This window comes from Linepithema humile, chromosome 1 (genome assembly GCF_040581485.1).
Source record: "Linepithema humile isolate Giens D197 chromosome 1, Lhum_UNIL_v1.0, whole genome shotgun sequence".
In the NCBI taxonomy this organism is placed as follows: domain Eukaryota; kingdom Metazoa; phylum Arthropoda; class Insecta; order Hymenoptera; family Formicidae; genus Linepithema; species Linepithema humile.
The window spans coordinates 6,090,338-6,113,865 of record NC_090128.1 but is presented as its reverse complement, the minus strand read 5'-3'; the positions used below and the strand labels follow the sequence as shown (position 1 = coordinate 6,113,865).

Sequence of the window (23,528 nt, the reverse complement as noted above, 5' to 3'; positions counted from 1 at the left end):
ATCTTCACTAGGTAAGAATTAAGGGTTTGAATCTCTCCTAAATAAAGTTCAATCTGTTCCAATAGAATTTTAATTTCGCGATTTTCAATTTTAGTGTGAACTATAAAATAATGTATAAGGTAACTGGGTTTTTTTATTTATGTTCTTTCTTTCTTTATATTGCAACGTTCCGTTTATTATTTGCATTTAAATTAGTTTTACTAGTAATATTATATTCTTATAGGTTATGTTTAGGTGATAAATAGCAAATAACAGTTCTCAATATAAGCAAATGCTTATATATACTTTATGAGATATAATATGGATGCGGATATAATAACAGCAATATTAAACAGCGATACAGAAAATGCTGCTCAGTCTGAGAATTGTAAAGATATGTCAAGGGAAACTTTGCTTTGTTCACAATCTGATGTGATATTGAACACTCTATGTACATCACTGAGTAACCTTTTATGTTACAAAGTATCCAAGGAAGCTTATCAACGCTATTCGGTTCGATTTTTGATAATAGTATGTTGAATTCTTGCACTAAAATATGGATTCATATTTTCTTTAATTTCTCTTTTTTGAATAATGAATATATCAATATAATTATTAATTGCAGGACATCTTGCGAAAATGGTGCAGAACAACAAACAATTTTGATCATTTACAAATATTTACTTCTAAGGAAAATAGCTTAAAGTTTGTAAGTATTCTTTTAGACAAACATCTCAATGATGATGTTTTGAATGAATGCTATTCTCAAGATGCCTTAATATCCTTAACTATTGCTATAATGCACTTGTCAGTTGAAAATCTGCTCTTGATGCCTTATGTGGATAGATTACTTTTAAAAATTTTACAACTAGAAGTAAATGATAAAATTGAAAAATTATTACATAATGCTTTACATTCAAATTTTCACCTTCAATTATCCACAAAGGAAAAGATATATGTTTCACAAAAATTTAAATTAATAGAGGAACCCTTGCTCAACAGTTTAATGTGCACGCTTCCAGATTTGACAAAAGAGAATTGTGTAGATAGTCAAAAAAGTGAGGAAGAGAGACTGAATCAACTATTAGAATTTAGCACTGAGTCTGCATGTGTTTTTCAATTAATATTCAATTTTTTGAAAGAATTATTAGTTCAGCTGCAGTATGCTCCTGCAGTTCTGCATTTCATAGATGTGATATTAAAGCGAGTATCTCTCTTTTGTGAAAATCGGAATAGAGACGTATTAGATCTTTATCCCAAAAAATTGCATTCTTCTATAATCTTATTACGGATAAAACCAGAATATCATACAGTTCAGACACGAGATTATACATTGAACATTTTAAATCAAATCTTTAGTGAGAATAAAGATACTTTATTAATTTTAATATCTCACTTTTCCGAGTGGCTAGAAGATTTTGCAAATTATGTCGCTAATAATGCACAAAGTTGACTGTAAAGATACAGAAAGATAATGCGAATTGTACATTCATGTACAAGTGTGTTTATAAATAGCTTAAAACAATGAGTCTTATTCTTCAAATAATATGAAGACAAGTGTATATCAAAAAGACAGATTTTTATTTATTCATCATCCAGAACATGTATGCTGGAATGCATTTGAAGATAATGAAAGTCGGTATTCCGAGTCCTTAAAGCCGTAAATTATTTTAAATCCTCATTTACATTTCTAAAATGTGTCTTATATTTACTTTATGTGGAACGTGTTAAATTGAACAACTGATGTATTGTAAGTAATATCTCGAAATAAATATTTTGAAAAGAAAGAAAGTTAATGTCTTTTGATGGGCAACTATAAATCGCCCTTATATTTCAAATGAATTAAATGATAACAGATCATAACGCATAAATCGTAAATGCAAACTTGTTGAACTATGAGCATCACTTTACAAATCAAAGAAAATCATATCCGTCATATGAACTAATGTAATTAACAATTTCAAAATATCTATAGAAATAAAGCAATTTTTTCATCAACTAGTACTGGTAAATTGATGAACCTAATTATAGGGATTCATACTCGCGCGCATACATACACACACATACACGCAAAATCTTATTTTTTTTTTTTTTTTAATGGAAGAGTTTTCTGAGAAATTATTTGAACTCTAAACTCATAAAATAAAAATGTAGTGACGTACTAATATACTAGACAATACTTTTGCGTTAGGCAATATTTAAATATAGATAAATTATTACTCTTATCATAAAAATCTTTTTAAATGTCCTTTTATATATCAAACAATGCTTTTATGTTAAGATATTATATCTAAAATTTAGCGCTTACAATATTTTTCAAAGATTCTCACGAGAATTTATTATCAATTTTGCTATTATAGTCCTCAATTGTTGTAAGCGCGATTTTTTCAATTAGTTGTCTCTCATATTCGAAAATTGCGCACATTTCATGAATAAAAAATGTCCATTATAGGTGGCATTTCAAAATTACACGTGTTTCCGGTGCAATTTATGCAAATTCCTGCGCATGCATGTGCATCTTATTTAAATGAATTGTAGGACGATTACTCTTTAATTGATTAATAAAGCAATGATTTACATTTCCCGAAACTTCACGTAATTATTAAAATAATTCTTACAAACGGCATGTTTTTCTATAAGGACGAGGATGATTGTAATCGAACAGAATCTAAAGTAGGTTAAAATTATCGATATATAATTACGGTGGTGCATGCAAAAGAACTTTGTGAGATTGACAGATCGATATATAATCCACCGCTGTTTTTTGCGTTAGAAATAATTCGAATTTTGCACATTGTTACATAAGTAGAAGATCCATAGGTGAAAATGGTTCTACTCGAATGATTTCCGGACAGAAACCGATATAATTTTGAGGAGTTAAATTACGCGGATCACTTCTAATTACGCGAAATCGTTTGGTTCTCCCGAGACGATGTTCTGGAGGCCGTTTTCTCGGACATTATGGAGCAGGACAGGGATGCTGGTATAGCAGTGGTGGTGACAGCAGCGGTGGTGGGAGCAGAAATGGAGCTGGCAGGATCGATAGGGGATGATTTCGCCTCGCGCGGTAAGGACCTTCGTCTTTTCAGGGATTCACGTCGATCGTTCTGTCGGCCCTTGTCCATTTTGCCAATCGACCATGGAACCTGCCGATCAATACGCGATTATAACAGGAATTTTATATGACTTATGATTTAACAGAAAACTTAACGAGTTGAAAATCCGCGAATTGCGACGCCAAGGAACCGAAGATCCCAAAAGAATCTCGTATTAAAAGATTCACGATCAAAATGTGATGCAACCTTTTTTTTTTTACATATAATTGTTCAATTGTTCACAACGTTATTTAACTAATTGTTCACAACGTTATTTAACTAAGTAATCTTGAGTGAGTGAGAATGTCTTCCTTTCGATGATTTTGTACGTTCTATTCGATCGTTTCTTATCGTTTGTCAGATGCACATTAATTAACTATTATAGATTCTTTCACACACACGCACACACGCGCGCGCGCGCACACATGCAGAACACATATACTCACGCTCATATGTATGCATTTATATATAACAGAGGATAGTAAAAAGAGAATTCACGTGATGTCAGAAAAAAAAAGTCCGACACAGGATTGTAAAACGCAATGAAAGCAGGTACTCATCATGAACACGCAATTGAGATGTAACTCTTTTGATTTAATTATTCCGTCAAAGATTTAGTTCGTCGTAACAAAAGTAGATGAAGTTCTCACGCAATTCAATTTGTTGTTTACACACGCGTGCTACCAATGTTCTTACGGCAAAAGGACATTTCGCTTTTTTTTTTTTTTGTGATGTGGTTGTAACGTAGAATCGTGATTCGAAATAACTTATGCGTTGTAATTGTATTTTAGAAAGGAGCGAGAATGTATGAGCCGAGAAGCGTGAATTCATCGATTTAGAATCCGTTTCGCACAATTCATATATTTACACTTTCTCGTTGCTTTAATGCGCGTTTCACGAAAACGTTTTATTCAATTTATTACAAAATATTCTGATTTACGGCAATAACTGGAAATTTTCATTGGAAACTATGTTCTTTTTTTTCTGGTGGATTAGAATATTAATTTCTATATAACTGGAGTTCTCTATATAATTTTGATACAGATTTTGTAATTTACATGTAACTTTCAGAAATATGAATTTTTCATTCTGAAATTTTTTCTGCACACACGGCGCGTATTATGTTACAAATAGAATTGTGTCACGGACTGCAGATGTAAAATTGTGCTTGATGCGTCTTGGAGTATGATTGTGTTATTTCAATGGACGATGATGAAGGATATCGGAAAAGGTCGCTTTCTTCGTCTCCTCTCTCTCCCTCTCTTCTCGCTTTTTCATTCAATGAGAATATCGGGTGAAAGTACAGACAATAGAAATGTTATAAAATGAAATGCTCTGTTACCTTGTAAAACGTGTTACATTTAACATCGATGCGATGAATCTTTTTTTTTTTCTGTTTGTTCGAACGTGTGTGAATCGTAGTACTATGTTTCTACGTTTTGGTTTTTCATCGTACTTTTTTTTTCACATTATTATCTCAAACACACAATGTCAAATAGATGAACAGTAATTCTCCTGCGCAATTATCAATGATTTTTCTTTTTTTTTTCCTCATTCGGTTACCTTTTGCTATTTATCTGTTTAAGCGCCTTTTTTTTTTATATTAACCATTACAATATATTTTATTTATATTATATATATACACGATTATACGCGTTATACGCGTGTACGTGCGTAAAAGTGGTTTTGCCTTTAGTAACTACATTATCTTGTAGTATGGGCGAAAGGTCGCGACTGATCCCAAAGGCGTGCACGCGTTCTGCATACGCGAATCTCCGCCGCGAGATACTCTCGTATTCGCGAGAGACCGGAATCCTTTGGATCTCCGGCACGCTGGAGCACGTCGCACTCGAGGTGTTTGAATCTTTAACGGATCTTCGAGTCCGCGAATTCTCGGATCGTGAAACGCTTAAAATCTTGGAATTCTAAGGAATCCTCGAATCTCTTCTTGAATCCAATGTATTTTGCGATCTAGGAAGTCTGACGTTGCAGAATCTCTCGAGATCTGCGGATTCCGGGATCCTTCGATGCGCGAAACCTTGGGATCTATGAAAATCTTGTGACTCTTGAATCAAAGCGATTTTACGGATGCTAGGGTCTCTTGTATTTTCAAGTCCTCGGGTGTTTTTTTTTTTCAGGATACGCAAAATTAACACATCGCTCGCGCCTATCGATTGATCTTTCGCCCCGACTCCGGCGTTGTTCTCACTATTCTTTAATAGTTAATATTGAAGTATTACAAACCATGTGGTGGGAAAACGTTCATTCAAAGAAACAATCATAAATTTGCGTCCGACAAATCATCTTCGCGAGCTTGTAACATTTCGAAAACTCGACGTGATAAGTATTTATATAACAATTAATATTATGTTGATATATTGATTCTCGAGAGATGAGTAACGCATTATTAAACGTTCTTCAACGTCACAACATCTATCTGCGTGACGTGTATCCGTATCGAGGACGATGCACCACGAATTTATATCGCGTCTCGTGTCAAAAAGTATCTGCATAACAGCGGAAAGGCGGCTGCATCGAGTGTGAAAATCGTGATTTTTGGTGCAGTTGCATTCGCGATAGAAAATACGAAAATATCTCGCAATGCTACAAATACGACGAAGCTATGGCAACTTTGAGTTATCATTAGGTGCTGTGCGAGGAAAGGATACTTGCGCTGTGGGAAGATTAAAAAAAAAAAAACGTTCAGAGTTGCAACAGACCGTTAACTTTAATAAATCAAATGACGTACAAAGGCCAATCGCAGTAATTCTTGCTGTTTTCTGCAACAACGGACTTTGATTTTCGTACACTATTGATATAATGTAATTCAAGGACACGTATAATTCTTGCGATGTAACTTGCTCCGAGAATCGCGGTGTTGACGTGTGTTCGACGGCGCATCGTCCTCACAATCGGCTTCTCTTATCGCAGTTTCTCCTCTCGCAAACCTTACAAAGAGTAGCTCGCTCGCTTCGATTGTCGAGCCTATACATGCACACGAATTTGGCATTCACGCACGCATGCATACACGGGAGAGCGCGTCAGGAGGGGGGAGGAAAAAAAAAAAAAGGAAAACGCAACGCGCCAAAAAGATGAATTAATTCTGCTCGATCCGCTAAATCGCGATCCTAAGTAACGTCTAATTTATAACACCGTCGATCTGTTGTGTTCTGATGGTATCAGTCGCTTTGCTCATCTGTGTCTCCACCTTCCTCTTTTTCCCTCTCTCTTCTCAGTTTGCATAATCGTGCGTTACGTGTTGTCTGTCCCGCTTCGCTGTCTCTCTTTTTGCAGAATTCTACATCGACTCTACGCCAGACCTGAGTGGGCCGATTAAAAAGGGCGAGAAACACGAGTCTAAGTAGAAGGGAAGAGAATGTATTTTAAGTAGTTGCGAGGAGAGAGAATGTGTGAATTTGAGACTTGGATGAGTGACGAGATGAACAATTAAAAAAGCCATTGAATTCGCAAACTCGACTGATCGTCGTTGTAACATATCCTTAAAAAAAAAAAAAGAGAAAAAAAAATTGAAATCAGCCCGCTCGAGGCTGGTCTTGTTACAAGCAATCAGTACACAATAAACGGCGCTTCGACAATAAGAGATACTAATAATTAATCATAGCGGTAATAAGAATAATGGTAATAATAAGAATAATGACAATATAACCGTAATAATAATAATTAATTATAATAATAATAATGAATAATCGCAGCAACGACAGGGTTTTCATACTATGGTGAGGTTTCACTTTTGCTTTTCATGAGCCCAATTTCGTGCAGCGGCAAAGATTACATTCCTATCGGCAGATCGTCCTGCAACGAAAGATGTGAATCGTAAGATTGAATGCAATGTGTATTGATGTGACGCGCAACGCTCGATACTATCGCTACACGCAATTGCTCACGATGCATCGTATGAAAATCCTATGTGACAGTAATAGCGTGTGACAATGCATAACAGTAGCGGTGTGTAACGTCACCGAATATATAAAAAACACAGGTATGGGACTCCGGCACCCCTTTAGTGGACGCTTTAACACTTAGCAAAAAGGTCCGCCGATCACCAATTGCGCAACGTTTGTTCTTAAAACAGCAAACGAAACACCAAAAACTACTCTCTAACAGCCATCTTCTTCTCCGCTATATGTAATTACGCAAAAAAGAAAAAAAAAACATTCGATAGAGACAATAATCAATATAAATTGCCTTAATTCACGTGTGGCGATAGTAGTATTATATTTTTTTTTGTTTTACTTTGATAGTACTTCTCTCACTAGACACGATTCAACATATAGAAAGTTTATCGTTATTATTTAATAATTATTATTTTATCATTTATATAATTATTATCTTAAAGCTGTCTAAAGGCTCGCTGCGTAGCAGGAGCATCATGTTCTTTTTTTTCTTTCATTCATTTTATATTACTTTGCTTATTCTTACGTGTGTCAGACGGTATCTCTTCATTTTTGTTTTTTTGTTTTTTTTTTTCTTTATATTTGTCTCTCTCTCTCTCGCCCTTTGCGTTTTGTTTTAGTTAGGTACATTTGTAGTCGTTCTCAATAACATGTTTCTGTTTCGTACGCGCTGTTTCGCGCGGGCATTTTTAGTAAGATAGTATCTCCTTTCTCTCTAGTCACCATAGACATATGTGTGTTTGTATTTATATCTTAATTATCTATTACTTCTGGATGATTTTTTTTTTTTGTGATTTGTAATTTGTATAGATCACAATGTCATACCATCTGCGCCAGTTAACGATTTTCTATGCCTCTTCTTTGTCGCTTACAACGCTCGGTTCGGACAATATACAATGCTTGTGCACAGATTGCAGGTTTGACCGACCTCCTTTTGAAAACAATACAACGCAACTCAGCAAAAGTTCGATCATGAATAGTAAACGCGTGAAATGTGGACGTGTAAAAGCTCGCTAACAATTTGTCGGGATGTATTTTGCCCGCTTCTCGTTAGCTAACAACACGTTTTATATATATATGCATATATATATATGTGTAACAAACAGTCGCTCGGTGCGTTTAAGAAACAATAAAATGAGAAGGACTAAAATTGAGAGAAAACTACACTTAAATTAAAGAGGATCGAGGTTTTTATCTCAATATTTATTTACTCGTGCGTATTTGAATTTGTTATTGTGTGATTTATATCTCACATTATATTCATCAAAACCTACGTGCTAAGTAAATTCAGACCAGCCGAAATTGTCGATTTTTTTTTTTTTTAGAAAAAAATGCAACTGAAGAATAATATATTATCGAAATATAGTATAATAAATTCATAGAAAATAAATAAAGTTTTACTTATCGCGTTGAAAATCTGAACGCGCCAATCACGCACTCAATCGAAATGTAATCGCGCCCAATTAAATAGTACTTTTAATATGCGTGTCTATACGTCTCTCTCTATACGCGTCGTTCAACGTTTATTCGCACCAGTGCGAAATATAGATTTTTATCGTCGGTTTGCCGTTTTAATTGGAAGAAACGCAAAGAAAAAACGGATAGATATCATTGTTGATATTAGCACAGCGTTGCAGAATCGAAGCGTATTAAGATTTCCTTTTCCTCTGGGAGATAACTCGATTGCGTTATTCTCCATCCGTTATTCTCTCAGTCGCCCGTCTTGTAATATTACTTCTTCGTTTCTTTGCCATTTGTTTTGTCTCATCTTTCTTCCTGTGTCGGCGGGAGGGACCCAAGCAACTACAGGCACAACAACACGATTCTCAATTCGATTGATCGTACATTGCTGGAATTGTGCAGTTGCCTGGGTCCGCGCGGACATTGGCATTTCGTTACAATTATATAGTTATATAGATTCTATATAAATACCTATTATGCATTCGTATAATACATACCTAATATGCAATTGTGTTAGAACTCGGCCATCGCTTAAATTTATGTAATTTAATTACATACACGTGCACATCGTCTCTTGTACCGTTCGTTCTTCGCGGAATAAGTATTTCATGGTGGAATATATCTCGTACGTGTCGTGTTATTCTGTGAATTCGGTGTGAAAATTGTCCAAGTTGCGTATTTCGTGATGTCCTGTGTGTGTGTGTGTGTGTGTGTGTGTATGTGTGTGTGTAAATGTATGCGCGTGTGTACATGCATGTGTATGTGTATTTCCTGCATCCTGTAAAAGTGCGCACTCTTACACGCCCTTTTATGAATGATTGCATGCGCATCTTTCGTACGAATCGATGAAACAGAATGTATAATATAATTAAGTTCGTATAATATACATATTAATATGTATTAATGATTTCATATTTTCTCGGCTAGCATCCGTTTTTTCTTTCACCTATATATTATATATTATCTCATCTCTCTTAATGGAGACGTCATTTTTAAACGAGTGTACGAAGTCGCGGTGCAGACAGTAATTATAAATATTAATTCGAATATACGATAATACGCGAATATTTTCGTTCTTTTCTTCTTTTTTTTCCGTTCAATTTAATCATAGTAAACTATAGCAAATTGTGTTACCGAGAAACGTAATGGAGTCGCAAGAGGTATTCAGCAATATTTTATCTACAATTCAAACTGCGACTTTTTGTTCGCGACGGGTGTTTGCCGAAAATATAGCGACTTGCTTTGAAACTTCTTTTATTTTGTTAAATCAATGAGAGACATGCGTACTGCCTACATAGAGATACGATACTTCTTTTTATTTTTTATTTTCCTCGCGACAACCCACACGCTTTTTTTTCCCTTCCTATTTCATCGTGATATAATCGTTAATATAACAACTATTTATTCATAAATTCTGAACGATCAAATTCAATTGTAACGTGATCCACACTACAGTCCATTTCCCGTTTAAGATTCTCGTTCATTCAACGCACACACGTGACAAGAAAAACGCATGGCGAATAAGCGCGCTCTCCGACTGTCTGAGAATGAAAAAAGGGTTAATACGATGAGAAAAATTAATAAAACCAAACAAACATGTGTCCGCAGAAAGCCAGGAAATGAACGGTAGTACTCATAACGTTAATCGATGGCAACTCGTGTTGGCCTAAAGACATCGCGCGATAATTATTATACTCTCGATCCCGTCGTTACATGCTTTTTTTTCTTATTTTTTTACTTTTTTTCTTTTTGTTATTCTGTGTTAGTCGCACGAGCGGCAGTGACTCGTTTTTTCCTCCGTACATACACACACCATCTATCTCTATCCCTTTTTCCCCCTCCATCTTCCATTTTCTTCATCTTCGCGCGCGCGTGAGATACGCCGAGAACTGTGTATTTAATAATACGTTACACTCGCCTGTCTTGCATTTTCTTTCGTTTTCTTTTTTTTATCAAATGTGGCTATACGAACATATATATTCAACAATCGGTTGATACTCTTTGCAATATAATGGCCATATTACAGGCGAGTTTTGGTGTTCGCGCTTGATGGCAATGTGACGATGTGATGCGACGGTGGCGATGACGATGACAGTGACGATATCTCGATGACGGCGACAGTGACAGTAAATGGTGTCGATGACAATGACGATGATGATACCGATGACCATGTCGATGTCGTAGCCGATGAATAATATGATGATGACGACGATGGCATAGACTCTGACAAGTTCTTTTACTTCGCTTAATGACTTGAAAACGAGTTTTTCGAGTTATAATTCCCAAATGTTCGAATTAAGTTAAAGCCTTTTTCACTTGATTAAGGGAGAGTCTAAATTTGGATTGGGGTTAGGCTGTGTGTTCGAGGATGGCGATGGTACCTGTGCCACCACCGAGCCCTTCCCCTCGGACAATACATTCCCTCCTCCACCGCCACTGCCACTGCTGCTGCTAACGCCACCGCCGCCCTCCTTCATCTTTTCGCAATAATCTGCGAATATATCACGGAAACGCGCCCAGGACTTTTCCGGCACGGTGATAGCTGTCCTGAAGTTCGTTTTCACCTGTAAAAATTGTAGCATCGCTTTGCACTATCGTGGACGTGATATTGATAAAAGATCTAGATTATGGTAATCATTAAAAATCTGATTTCGTTCCTTCTTTTATCGTTTTAGGTTTATATAGAACGAAGATAAATAATTTTTGCTGATTTATCTAATAAAATAACCGTAAATATTTCTTACTTTTAGAACTTATCTGCAGATATACGATAAACTCTTCTAGCAATATATAAGATATTGATAAATAGATATAAAATCAATTTTTTATGGATTAAATATTTTTTACTCGAAAAGTAAAATAAAAATGTATGGATAGAAAGGAGATATTAGCAATTTCACTGTTTTTGATATTCATATTTTATGTGCAAATAGCATGCACGTACCTCAGAAATTCTCATATAGATGCCACGGTTGTTCTGACCGATATCAAAATAGAAATTCTTGCTATCCACGCGCATATAACGGCCCTCCGGCAAATCGCCTTTGAAGCCACCGTCGTCCGTCCCAAATTCCTCGAGAAGGTCCGTTAACGCGTCACGAAATTCTATCATACCTTGCGCTGGTATTGCAATTTGCGTTCTGGGACCTCCCCGTGTTATCGTCTGCGACACCTGCAAACAAAGAATATTATACAAGTTATTTCACGCCAGTTTGTTACGCTGTATGCATTTATATCGCGAGAAATTGTTATACATATATCGGATTCCATATGACCCTTCTTCATCAATGACTCTAGAAGAGCTCTATTCGCGTTTTTTTTTTTTTTTATCCGTCGAAAAGAGCACACCTCTTGAGATGAAAGCCGACAAATTCTTCTTATGACTTAGCGTAGAAAGTAAGTACATTGACTGGTACATACAGGGTGACTCACCCGCAGGAAACGGCCGCGAGAATTCTCCTTGAGGTCCAAGTAATATCGCCTGTTATCCTTCACCATCATTTCTGACTTGAGTTTTCCGTCGTCTGGCACGTTCTCCGGATTTGGTGGACCTGATTATCAAGTTATTAGGATTATCACAAACGAAGACGGTTAATGGATTAAGTGTCTCTTCCCGTTACGACAGAGAGAAAAATTCAATACTAGACTACTCGGCAAATATTAAACAATTGCAGTGAATTAAAACAAATTCTAGATTACGCACTAAGACACAAATGTTCACATTTCGTCAACAGATTCCAAATTCAAGTTTCAATGTTATATATTTTATTAGTTATCGATACAGTCGCAATCAATTGTACTCTTCTCCATTCTAGTTTTGACGATATTATAACAACGTACCTAAAGATGCGTAAAAATCGCTAAACGTCGACAAATGGTCCCGAAATTCGGATGCTGTACTGAGTGCCAGATAGATTTGGCTTCTTCTCCCATCCGCTCCAATCTGAAGTAAAAACGATTACACAAAAAAGATTAATTTAAATTCCATTTATCTCAGATAATTTTATTAATGCGTGAGACAGATTTTACTTATGGATTTAAATTGAAAAAGTAAGATGCATACCTCGGCGACTTTGATAAACCTCCCACGTCTGTTTTGCTTTACATCAAGGTAGAACCTTTTGCTTTGAATTTGCAGCATTTTTGTCGCCAGTTCCTGCTCGCTCTGCTGGCCTTGCTGACCTGTAACATAAACAAATATAATTCATTAATGCTAATTGCATGCAGCGGCTTGCATAATAGCGGAATTCAATTTAAAAATAGATTGCTGAATATCTCACTCATTTCGTAAAATATGATCGCTTATGCTCATAGTGTCTTTTTTAAGAAGAATAAATATCACTAATATACATTCGTATATCCTTATTTCGAAATTTTTTAAATTAAATATTTAACGCGTTGCTATGCGGCCGAAAGGTGTATAATATTATTTAGAATATATAAGAGAATTAGTATAGATTCGCTAAATTTAACATCAGAAAAGAAGCCGTTAAAAGATGAAGGAAAAAAAAAAAAACTCTTGATCACAATTAACTTAAAATATTCTATTGATTTCTAATACTGCTCGGTGTTGTTGTGATTTTTCGGAGAAACGCAATTTAATGAGAAAGGATCGAAACGGGGTGTCGGAGATGGAAATGGGAACGAGACAAGGATAGCGAGATCGGTAAAGAGGTGACCCAGTGCTTATTGGGTCACTCTATGCTTGCGACCTCCTCCATCGGTTTTCCTCGGGTCACGTCTCTTTTCGGCTACCGAAGCGATATCAGAAAGAAGCTGAAAATATTCGGAACGTGTTAATCGCCGCGCAATCCGCTCCCTGCAAATGGCCTATCCTGTCAGTCGAAATAGAACAAGTAGTTCTCGGTACAACACACGCTAGAGCGATGTTGCTAGTCCTCATCGATCAATAACAGCTGCACCAGAGGAGAGGTCAACGATCCCTTTGGTACCCCACTATCACGATCAGATATGTCTTTTATCACTTTTTATATTACTTTTCCTTCCTTCTTATCCTGAATTTGCTACTCCCCGTTGTGTGTACGCATGTGTGTGTGTGTGTGTCTTGAATAGATTATTCATCCCGAACTCGCTTCAAACGCGCGAGAACTCACGCCAGCGAGATGCAAATGTAGATTACATAGTGGTGGAAAACTCGAAGAACCTTACGTAGAATCTTTCATTGGAAAATGCAATTCTTTTGAATAGTTTAACTTCTCTAACGAGTGTTTTTGTTGTCAAGTTTGTTAGCCAGATTTCTACGTATCTTTTTATGGTACTTTATAGTACTTTTATAAGTTCTCTTCCAGATCATTGCGTGGGCAGCATCAATTCAAATAGTTAAAGAGCAAGTTAATAGAACACAGTTTTACAGACTGTTAAATTTTGTGATGTTACAAAATTGGTCACTGTTCTACTTTTGTCAAAATATAAAAATCTAATGGCACATGTAGTGAGATAAAAATAAATGTAATATAATACAAGCATATTTCAAGAATATAAAACCAAAATAATGATAAAAATACATTAGAAGAAAAAAATTCGTTTTAATTATTATTAAAAGTAGGAAGATTAAATAATAGAAGTTATCTAACTGACACGGCCAGTTTTCTTGCAAAAATATTTAGGGAAGTAATTAAATGGTCAATGAGCTAATGTCAATCGTTCTTTTGTTCGACAATGCATTTGATGTCACAATAGCAAAAATAAGGAACGATTTGGTTACTTCATCTTGAAAGAATAATATGATTGAGGATGCCGGGGATTTGGAGTGCGAAATGAATTGGAAATCTGCGCGAAGTGTGTTTCGATTTATTGATCGATCGTCACGATCGTTAATGTGGCTTTCCATCGTATTATTACGTACTGGACTGTTGCAGATTGCCTGGAATTGGGACAGGGCTGAGATCGCCCTGGAAAATCCTGCTCTTGAACATCCTGTCGATACTACGGTGGTCTGTGCACCTGTACATAATTCGCGCTCGTGTGCGCGCGCGCACGCAATATTCGGTGTCCTTTCTCTTGAATTTAAGAACCGTGTCGCGCTAGATCGTTAAAGCCAGGCCGAACAAAACCGCATTAATTGACAAATGCCTCGTCACTTGTATTGATTTTTTCTGTCTACTCCTCGCCTTTCCCTTCCTCTTGGTCGCAGCTTTCCTCGTATTTCAAGCACAGTAAATTCTTCGCGGCGAGATTTTTCATTCTTTACGTCTGGAGACGAGTAATTCTACACACGTGTCCTTCTCCTCCAAGTTCACTCTCATAGACTTCTCGTTCATGTGTTTCCGTTCATGAACTCCTGGTTCAGTGCATAGCTCTCGTTGGAAAAACTCGAGAGAAAGATTTCGCTCCTCCATATTCGATAACTTAATTGCACGAATCTTTCCCAACTCCATTCGTGTTAAATTTTGAATGTGCTTTCGCGATGATAGAGGCGCGAGGATCCTCCACTGTTCTCAGGTCGATCGATGAGTGTATCGGGACCATCAGGTTGGCGGTGACAAGAGAGCACTCTTTTTTCTTTTTTTAATCTTCTAATTTCCAGCAGTCATCCCTTTCCTCGATACTGACCGTCTATCGATACCTGCTTGTCCTCGCCTGACAGCTCGAGGTTAAATAACGACAACGAGGACAAAACAAGTCTCGCGTGCACTTGTCTCGCGAAACCTGCATTTTCACCACGTTGCCCTATATTTCCCGGAGGCTTCTCTCTCCGCTTGGTCGATGACTGTTGCATCACCACTACCGCATTCCACTCCCCTGCACCTTCGTTGCGCGTAAGGTGCTCCTCCTCGGCTTGCTCCCTCGGTTGCCCCCGTGATCGGCGTCCACCGTCGATGTCACGTCAATCCGCGTCCGAATCTGACCTTCCGATTATCGGCCTGATATCGACGGGCTGGAGAGCACCTTTCAATCCGCTCGTGAATTCAGTTCGGCGCAATTTCGCACGCAAATCACGCCTCTCCTCCGCCGCTTCGAACAACTGCGTCACTTTTTACAACGACACTCCTCGAATCTTGTTTCCTTTTGCGGCGTGCATTCCTAGAATCTCGTACAATTCGCGAATACACTCGCGATTTGATTTTCTCGCATTCCTCCTTCCGCCCGTCGTCTTTTCATGCACATGCATAGAACGACGTAGATACTTTGCTGATGCAAAGGATGTCCCATGCTGAAAGATGTCTGTGCGATATATACAGCAGTAATGAAGTAGAACGGCGGAATTTATACGAATCCCGTGCCATCCTTCTTTTTCTTCAATCGATTTTTTTCTCTAACGTTTCCTATCTTTTTTCGTCTCCCTCTTCTTTCTTTTCTCTCCGGACTCCACCCTCGATTCCTTCTAGGTCACCATTTATTACTCGGCGACTTGCCGTTTCTCATTGAAGCTTTTGATCACGAGCGACAGCGTGCAGGAAAATGGAGGAAAGCACTGTCTGTGACACCATTCATGAGAATAGCTTTCGTACTATAACACAAACAAAACATATATAGTCTATTTTGCGATCAATTATGAACATACGACGTCATCATCTTGCTGGTTTACAGAGAATATTTTTTTTCGCATAGCCGACAGCTGGAAGATCCTTTCGCAAGTGTCCAGATCGCGATGAATCACTTGCAAGTCCGAGTTTTCCTTTTAATCCATTCGATCTGGAGAGGCAGAGAGGGAGAGAAAGAGAGAGACAATCAAATCATATCAAAGTGATTTCGATTTGGCGGTTTATTACTGTCGCTCCTGCTGTTTTGTCCATTTTTTTCTCCTCTCTCCGAGAATCAGCTGTTGTAAATTAATATCGTGAAGTCGAGAATTAGTATCTTGAAAATTTGTACGACATATCAAGATGACTCTTAGCTGGAACTCTTATACAATCGAGAAGAATCCTAGCTGACACGTTTTTAAATAGCCTCGCAAAACTAGTGTGCCGTGCAAATTTTCACAGGTCGCTTTCGACGACCTCGTTGAACAGACCTCCTCCTCCGAGAATTTTCACTCATCAAACGCTTCTCGTCGATAAACGATTCTGTCAACTAATGATTAGCGCGTGTCCGTGCAGGGACGCCCATTTCGGTTTCTCACCCACCGCTGGTCGCATCGACGTTATGCCGTATTTCACTGCACAATTGCATAGGGCGCGAGCGTCGGGCGCATCACCATTTCGCGAGCGCGACGTAACATCGTCGTCATCGCCGTCGCCTTCGACGGCCGATAATGAGTCTTCGTCCCTCTCTCGCGATCGCCCTCCTCGTCCATGTTTATTGAGCCCGGTCATCGTATCGGAAATTCCCCCGAGGATGACGCATCATCGTCGCGACGTCTTTCCCTCTTCGTAACCGCTGGTTACGCGTGTCTCAGCTTCCGGAATCTGTTGTAAATCTGTGTATCGAGGACGGGTCGCGGATCTGTCCGTCCAAACGGGGGAGCGACGAGAAGTTTTTTCATAGACCACCGGCGACGACGACGACGACGACAGCGGCGGCTGCGAACGAAGGCGACTGCTGGTGCATTGATCTCTGCGTCTGAAGCGCGGCCTGTGGCGTTCTGTACCGACCTGCCTCAATGTGAATCTCAACGCCGACTCCTCGCCGTGCCTTCCTCCTCCCTCCCCCCCCCCCCGCCCTCTATCTATCCCCATCACCCTGCAGAATAAGCCGCTGCTTCACCAGCACCCGTCGCTTCCGGCATAGATCGGAACAGAACAGACGTTCACGTCGTGCAAATTGGAAAAAAAAAGTGGACGATCACATTTATATTTGGAGCAACGTGGAATTCAGAATGTAGATTGCAACGCTGAGCTCCCAGAAATTAATGACAAAGTCGATGTGATCAGTAATTTTCTCTCACAATCACATTACGATTAGTTGTGCACTAATCTATTGAATTATGTTAAGTGGTCGAAACGTAAAGATCAGTTGGTCGAACGGAAAATATGTCTGGACACGAGCCATGATCCCTTTTATCCTATTTGCGAATCCATATAAGAGCCTTATACAAAGTTTTGTGTTACAACGAAATGATTTATTTTCCAAGTTCATAGAGCAGAACATATTTACGGAATATTCTATTGAATGAGATATGTTTTTCTCTTTGCACAACATTACATAATATTGTGTTAAAATTTCTATTTCACAATGTCATTATTTATTTGCTGCAAAGAGATTATTGATTAAATTATTTCTGTCAAGTTCTCTTTCTTTTTAAGTGTTACGTCATTCGTTAGTTTCTGCAATGATATTACTAATTAGATAAAAGAATCTTCATTAATTAATTAATTGAGAGATTATTACTATGAAGAGATTAAAGAATTTTACTCTCAAGAAATTGAGGGAATTATTATCATGGATATCTTTTCTCGTAAATATTTATAATAAGGCATTTGCATGAAAATGCAGACATTTATAAATTGCCAAAAGCTTTATTCAAATCTAAATCGTCCGCGTTTGCAGAGACGTTGAGTCATCCCGAAAATATTTCTAAAAGCAGTCGCAATCTAAATACATTCCAGTTTTTGATAAATTTTCTCAAAGCATAATTCGACTATAAAATTCCTTAGCGAAAAGATAAGACGTATATATTTATTTTTGAAACAGGAGACAGTGTGTTGTATGCAAAATATATTTTAGTTATATTATGAATCATGATTATTCGCTGATAAAGACATCATATTTGATGTCGCTCTGACGTTTCACCTATCTTATCATGATTATCAGCGTCAAGTTACGCTCATAACTTCTGAATCGAATACGATTCTTGGAACGAACATGTGTCAATGAATCACACGTGATTCAGATTCAGCAACTGTCTCTATACATTAGCTGTACGAGAATAGCAAAGTATTTTCGTACTCCCCTCAAGGCGTACTTAAATGAGATGTACTTAAATACCTTCCGGATACCAATACTGTATTTTTTCCATAGTGTCACCCCAATCTTTCGGCGGTAGATTCTTGTTCCGAGATATTTCCACAATCCGTTCCATGTTTGGCGCGAATCCTCGACTGATAATGTCACCCTTTCCCCTCCCCCTTCCTCCTCCCCAAGAAGATACAAATTCACTATAAAAATGTTTCGCGTCTCGACACCGTTACCGGTCGCAATTAATTTTGTTTCGTTTCATGCACTCGCAGCAAGTCCAAAAATAGTCTTCCCTGAATTTCGGTGAATTCATTCGATGCTATGCAGCAAAATACATACTGATTTGTACAATGTTTTCTCGTTACACACACTTGTCTCTTTGATAAAATTTTCGTTTACTTTCCATTACGTAGGATGCTGCACGCAAGCTGTAAGGAAGTAAGGGACAAGTTAGCAGCACAAGAGTTTTACACGTGCCAGTCATCGCGTTCGTCATGACTGACGTAGAAACCACTTTCGAAATTTCATAGCATCCAACTCAAACGCACCGAAATATATTGATTTTTATGTTAAAAAAAAAAAAAAATTCAACGAGCAGACTTTCGCGGAGTTCCATCGACGGCAACGACGAACCGACGACTACTTGCGCCAATTCGTGTCCGCACAATGATATCTCGCGAGGAAAGATCTCGTGAAAGTATTCGCGGAAACGAACACGCGGTGCACTGTGATCGGCGCGGCCGAACGACGAGGAAAGATGTCAACGGTATCGCGTCGGTACGGTTACTATACAGTGACACATCGCGTTTCGCGCGAAGGGAAGTTTAGTCGCCGTCGTCGCCGTGTGTCTCGCGTATCACCGGTGAAAACAGTCATGCATCGAACGCGAAATTGTACGCGAATGACGTGCCAGTCATTCATGGAGCCCGCCGTCATGCCAATGGAATGTGTGCATCATGGTGGCGGCGAGCAAGCGCGGGCCAAGCCACGATTGTTTAGTACCGGCTCTCGGCTCCGTGAGCGACACTCCGCCACGTGTTCCGCGGGTTAAATCACAGCGCGCGCAGCGACGAGACGACTTCCCCTACCAGCGGCGCTCGCGCCTACTGACGACACGGCGTATGACGTCACGACCAGCTGATTGCGCTCTAGTACCGGCGCCCTACTGCCGCGCGCGTTGTCCCGCTTCCGGCCGCAGTACTCCGATCTGTATTCTGCTCGATTTCGTTCCATTTGTCCATAAAAATTTGTTTCGGAAAATCAATAGTTTCTATTCCCCTTCGTTCTGTTTTTGCTTTTGCAAAGTTGGGTGCAACAATGGAAATCGAAACGTAAACTGGGTACATTAACCTAGAATTTGTCACATTAACAAATTTAATGTAAGAAAAACACTTTTTGGACAAGTTGAAAGATAGGATGTGCGAAAAATAGGATTGTGTAATTGATATATTGCATATTTTTCTATATGTGCCTCTTTGAATGGCTGTTATTTTTGTAGTGCATAGACTATAGCTTTATAAGTTCATGATTTGATCATATATATCGTTTAATCATATTTAATCATTTTTTATAGTCTGTTATACGTTCAATTAGGAAAACAAAAAAGAAAAAGAACATCTGATAACTTGAATAAATCCCATTGTAGATTATTTCTGTACTATTCAAAGATAGTACTTAGTATTGCACAATAGTAGAAAAAATAGAGATATTTATCCACATTAATTTGATATATTCGATAATAAACATAAATTTATTTTTATATTATTGAACTATTTATAACAAAATTATTTAGTGAAGTGAAGAATGGCTTTGACAGTAAAATACTTACCAGAATCAAAGTCAGCTCCTCCAGCATCCATGCCGCCTGGATTCCCATATTCTGTAATAAAAAACAAATGTGATTAATAAGAAGAAAGAATTAAGTAAATATCAATCAGCATTTAGATTAGTAGTTAATGGACTTTAACAGGATGTTAAAAAATATAACTGTAATGCCATTAAAGTAATTATGATAAAAATTATATTGCAAATAATAAACAAATTTGCTTTTGATTAATACTTTTGAGTAATTAAATAAAGTACAGATTAGTACACAGTTTCCATTGTAACGAAATATGAATAAATTCCCAGCTTATGCCTCATAGTAACATATGCATGACTCTAAATATAATAGAATTCTAATATAATATATTAAATTCGAGACAGGGATAGCGTTACAGAATTTGGAGAACAGGTGTAATAAGATATTTTGCTGTAAATTGCAAACAGAGTAATTATTGAGAAATATTTAAGTATAATTCATCAGAGTTGTACAAGTTCAATGTTACAGGCGTGAAACCTTATGCATCTTATGTTAATTCAGTTTTCACTATTACTAAAAAAGACATGAAGCATCATCATTTTTTTTAAGTTTCTCTACATATATCTATGTTTTTTTATTTTGATTTTAATTTAAGATATTATTTTAAACGTTAATTTCATTTTTTATATTTAAAACGAAAAAGATATATACATCATTAAAAGACAAACTTGTATAGATTATTTTTTGGTAAATGCTGTATTAAAATCTAAACTAATCCCAGTTTCTACCAGAATTTTGTTATATTTAGAGTTATCCATATGTTGCTATGGAGTGTGAATTGGAAATTTACTCATGTTCATTCTAATTCAAGATAAATTTTCACAGAAATTATTGAAGTTTCTGTGAATGTTTCATCCATAATTGATTTACGCATACAATCCACTCACTAACATTAAAATGCTAAGTATAATTTAATTAGCAAAATGAAATGAAGGAAGAAAGAGTACGTGTGTGTGTGTCAATGCTGCGCAGCTCACACGACACGAGGCAAGAAGCATGAAAAATGAGGTTAGGAGCGAAGAAGGTGCGCGCGTGTGTCGCGTGAGAATCGAGAGGGAGAGAGAGAAAGAGAAAAAGAAGGAAAGAGAGAGAAGCAACTAGTAAAAGAGAAAGGCAGAACTTGAATTTTGGACACATAAAAAACATAAGAGCGTTGCTCAATGTTTCGAGACGCGTTATTAGTTTTTTCGTTCCAACGTTTATGTATTATATCGCGAAAAGGGAAGAAAAAGTGGTAAGGAATAAAGAGAGAGAGGATCGTCCTTGATATGTATAAACTTTACATAATTTGTGCTCGACTGTATGGTCGATTTTGGTTGCACACATATGCACCGTAGGGTAGATAAATAGGTATAGATCGAAGCTGAATTACATCACACTTGCGCTCCTCCGCGGATGGGACGATTCCACTCGTTTATCATGTGGCGGCCGCAATTGCTTTATTCGCGCAATCGGGACGCATTTTTGACTCAATTCACGCGATTCGCTCATGAAAAAAAAAGCGAACGCTGCATAGAAAATCGGCATTGCGACGCACGATAGCAGTCGGAAGTTGCGAATATTCGACTCCACGAAGGTAGAAAAGAGAAAGAGAGAGAGAGACAGAGAGAGGGGGGGAGAATGGAGGAAAGAGAAAACATGCAAGGAACGATGAAGGGAGAGCGAAATAGGAGGGAGGGGGGGCTTGCGGCCATAAGGAGCAAGAGAGCGAAGCGCGGAGGGACGAAAGGGGCTATCTTCTCGACCGATATGCAGCCGGCCATCTTGAATCCTGGGTGCCGTTGAAAAATTCTCTTTACACGGCGCTTGACAGGACCGGTAGCGAAGTTGCGGAAGACGATAATCGTGCATGCACGCTAGGGATTCAACGCGCACCCTTTTCTCGCGATAGAATACGTCTCCGGGTCCCTCGCGACAACGGAGGGGATAGGAGCGAGGGGGGGAGGGGGTCACCATTGCGCTAGCTCTTGTAAAGCTCCAAGGCAGACAAAACTCCGGAGTTTATCGCGTGTAGACACACCGCGATGTATAAACGGCGGAGCCAGCCATAAGGCCGAGAAGCCACGGGCGAAAGAGATGTCGATCCGTGCACATTTCGTCCGTTCGATGCGACGCCGTTAGGACATAGCGGTTGAGCGACCGCGAGGCGAGTACAGGAGGGAAGAGAAAGAGAGAGAGAGAAACGCACGGCAACACAGAGAGAATGTTTGGCTACGGCATTTCGCCTAGTTGTTCTTACTTTGCGGCTGATCGTCGAGGCTTTCCCGGTCGGACATTGTGCTCCTTGCAACACGCTTCCCTCTTAATTACAATTTCACACGTCGTCGTCCCTCGACGTCTTCTTTCCAGTGGCGGGTCCCCGGCGATCGGAGAGTGAGAGAAAAAGAGAAAGAGTGTACACGAAGAGTAAATAACGAGAGAGAGAAAGATAGAGAGAAAAAGGAGAAAGAAAGAGATCCCCACGACACACTAGTCCGTGAAGGCGCGCGCGAGACCCCTTCGAGACGACGGCGACGACGATAATCTCTCTTTCTGACCACCAAGCGAGCTAGCTGCACACAAAACCCAAATGTGTATCTTCCTTCACTCTGTAACCAGCACAGCGTACTGCGAATTTTACACTTTCTCGTTTTTTCCTTCGACCTTCCACACACCACGGCCCGACCGCCGACCGACCGTCCGACCGACCGACCGACCGTCCGTCCACGGCACCAGTCGTCACCACCACCACCGCACGCGCTCGCCTAGCTCGCTCGCTCGCTCTACGCCGACACACACCGCCACTCTACCGCACGCTCGTGCTGGTTCCCGACTAGCGCTCGCACTCGCTCGCTCGCTTGCTCGCTCGTCTTTCGCTCTCGCTCCTCCACCTTTTCACCAATCCCCCCTCCGCATGCGCGATCGGTTGATGCAAGAGGGACAACAGAAGGATGAAAGGGAAAGAGAAAGAGAGAGAGAGAGAAAGAATATGGCAACGCGTGTATAGAGCTTTATTATGCTTTCTTGCAACGATATATATATACATATATATATTTATATATGTAATGCATATTAGTCAAAGTTGCTAATATAAACGCAATATATTTCTTTTTTTCCTTATCTTTTAGCGTTTGTCTGTTCCGTAACTGCAAATTTCACACGATGGCTTTTGAGGTATCTATACATGCGATATGTTCGATATATCGAATCGATTCTTTGTGCATACTCGACAATTCTACATACAAATGATTACTAGCATTTCAATATATGTATTGAAGAAGCACGACATTCATAAAGATTATTTTACGCGTTTTAAAGCGTGTTTAAAAAAGAAAAAGTTTTTGTGCAGAAAATTTTGCATTACATGTTGGTATTATAATG

General features: G+C 38.6%; 2 protein-coding genes across 6 annotated transcripts; one reads left to right on the top strand and one right to left on the bottom strand.

The window, feature by feature from the left end:
• LOC105679745 (uncharacterized) lies at positions 1 to 1,770 on the top strand. Its single transcript, XM_012379972.2, has 3 exons — positions 1 to 119; positions 224 to 510; positions 605 to 1,770. Exons 2-3 carry the CDS (start codon positions 289 to 291, stop codon positions 1,430 to 1,432), a joined length of 1,050 nt encoding a protein of 349 aa, XP_012235395.1. The 5' UTR covers positions 1 to 119; positions 224 to 288; the 3' UTR covers positions 1,433 to 1,770.
• Pur-alpha (Purine-rich binding protein-alpha) lies at positions 1,540 to 22,990 on the bottom strand. Of its 5 annotated transcripts, XM_012379969.2 has the most exons (8): positions 22,408 to 22,990; positions 20,136 to 20,186; positions 12,513 to 12,631; positions 12,290 to 12,392; positions 11,870 to 12,000; positions 11,394 to 11,621; positions 10,831 to 11,013; positions 1,540 to 3,125 (listed from the first exon to the last, which is right to left on the bottom strand). In XM_012379969.2, the coding sequence occupies exons 1-8, from the start codon at positions 22,442 to 22,444 to the stop codon at positions 2,877 to 2,879; spliced, it is 1,101 nt and encodes a 366-aa protein (XP_012235392.1). In that variant the 5' UTR covers positions 22,445 to 22,990; the 3' UTR covers positions 1,540 to 2,876. The 5 variants fall into 5 exon arrangements, with proteins under 5 accessions (XP_012235392.1, XP_012235391.1, XP_067217338.1 ...); XM_012379968.2 differs by lacking the exons at positions 20,136 to 20,186; positions 22,408 to 22,990 and adding an exon at positions 18,338 to 18,491; XM_067361237.1 differs by lacking the exons at positions 20,136 to 20,186; positions 22,408 to 22,990 and adding an exon at positions 14,316 to 17,028.
• Between the last annotated feature and the right edge of the window lie 538 nt (positions 22,991 to 23,528).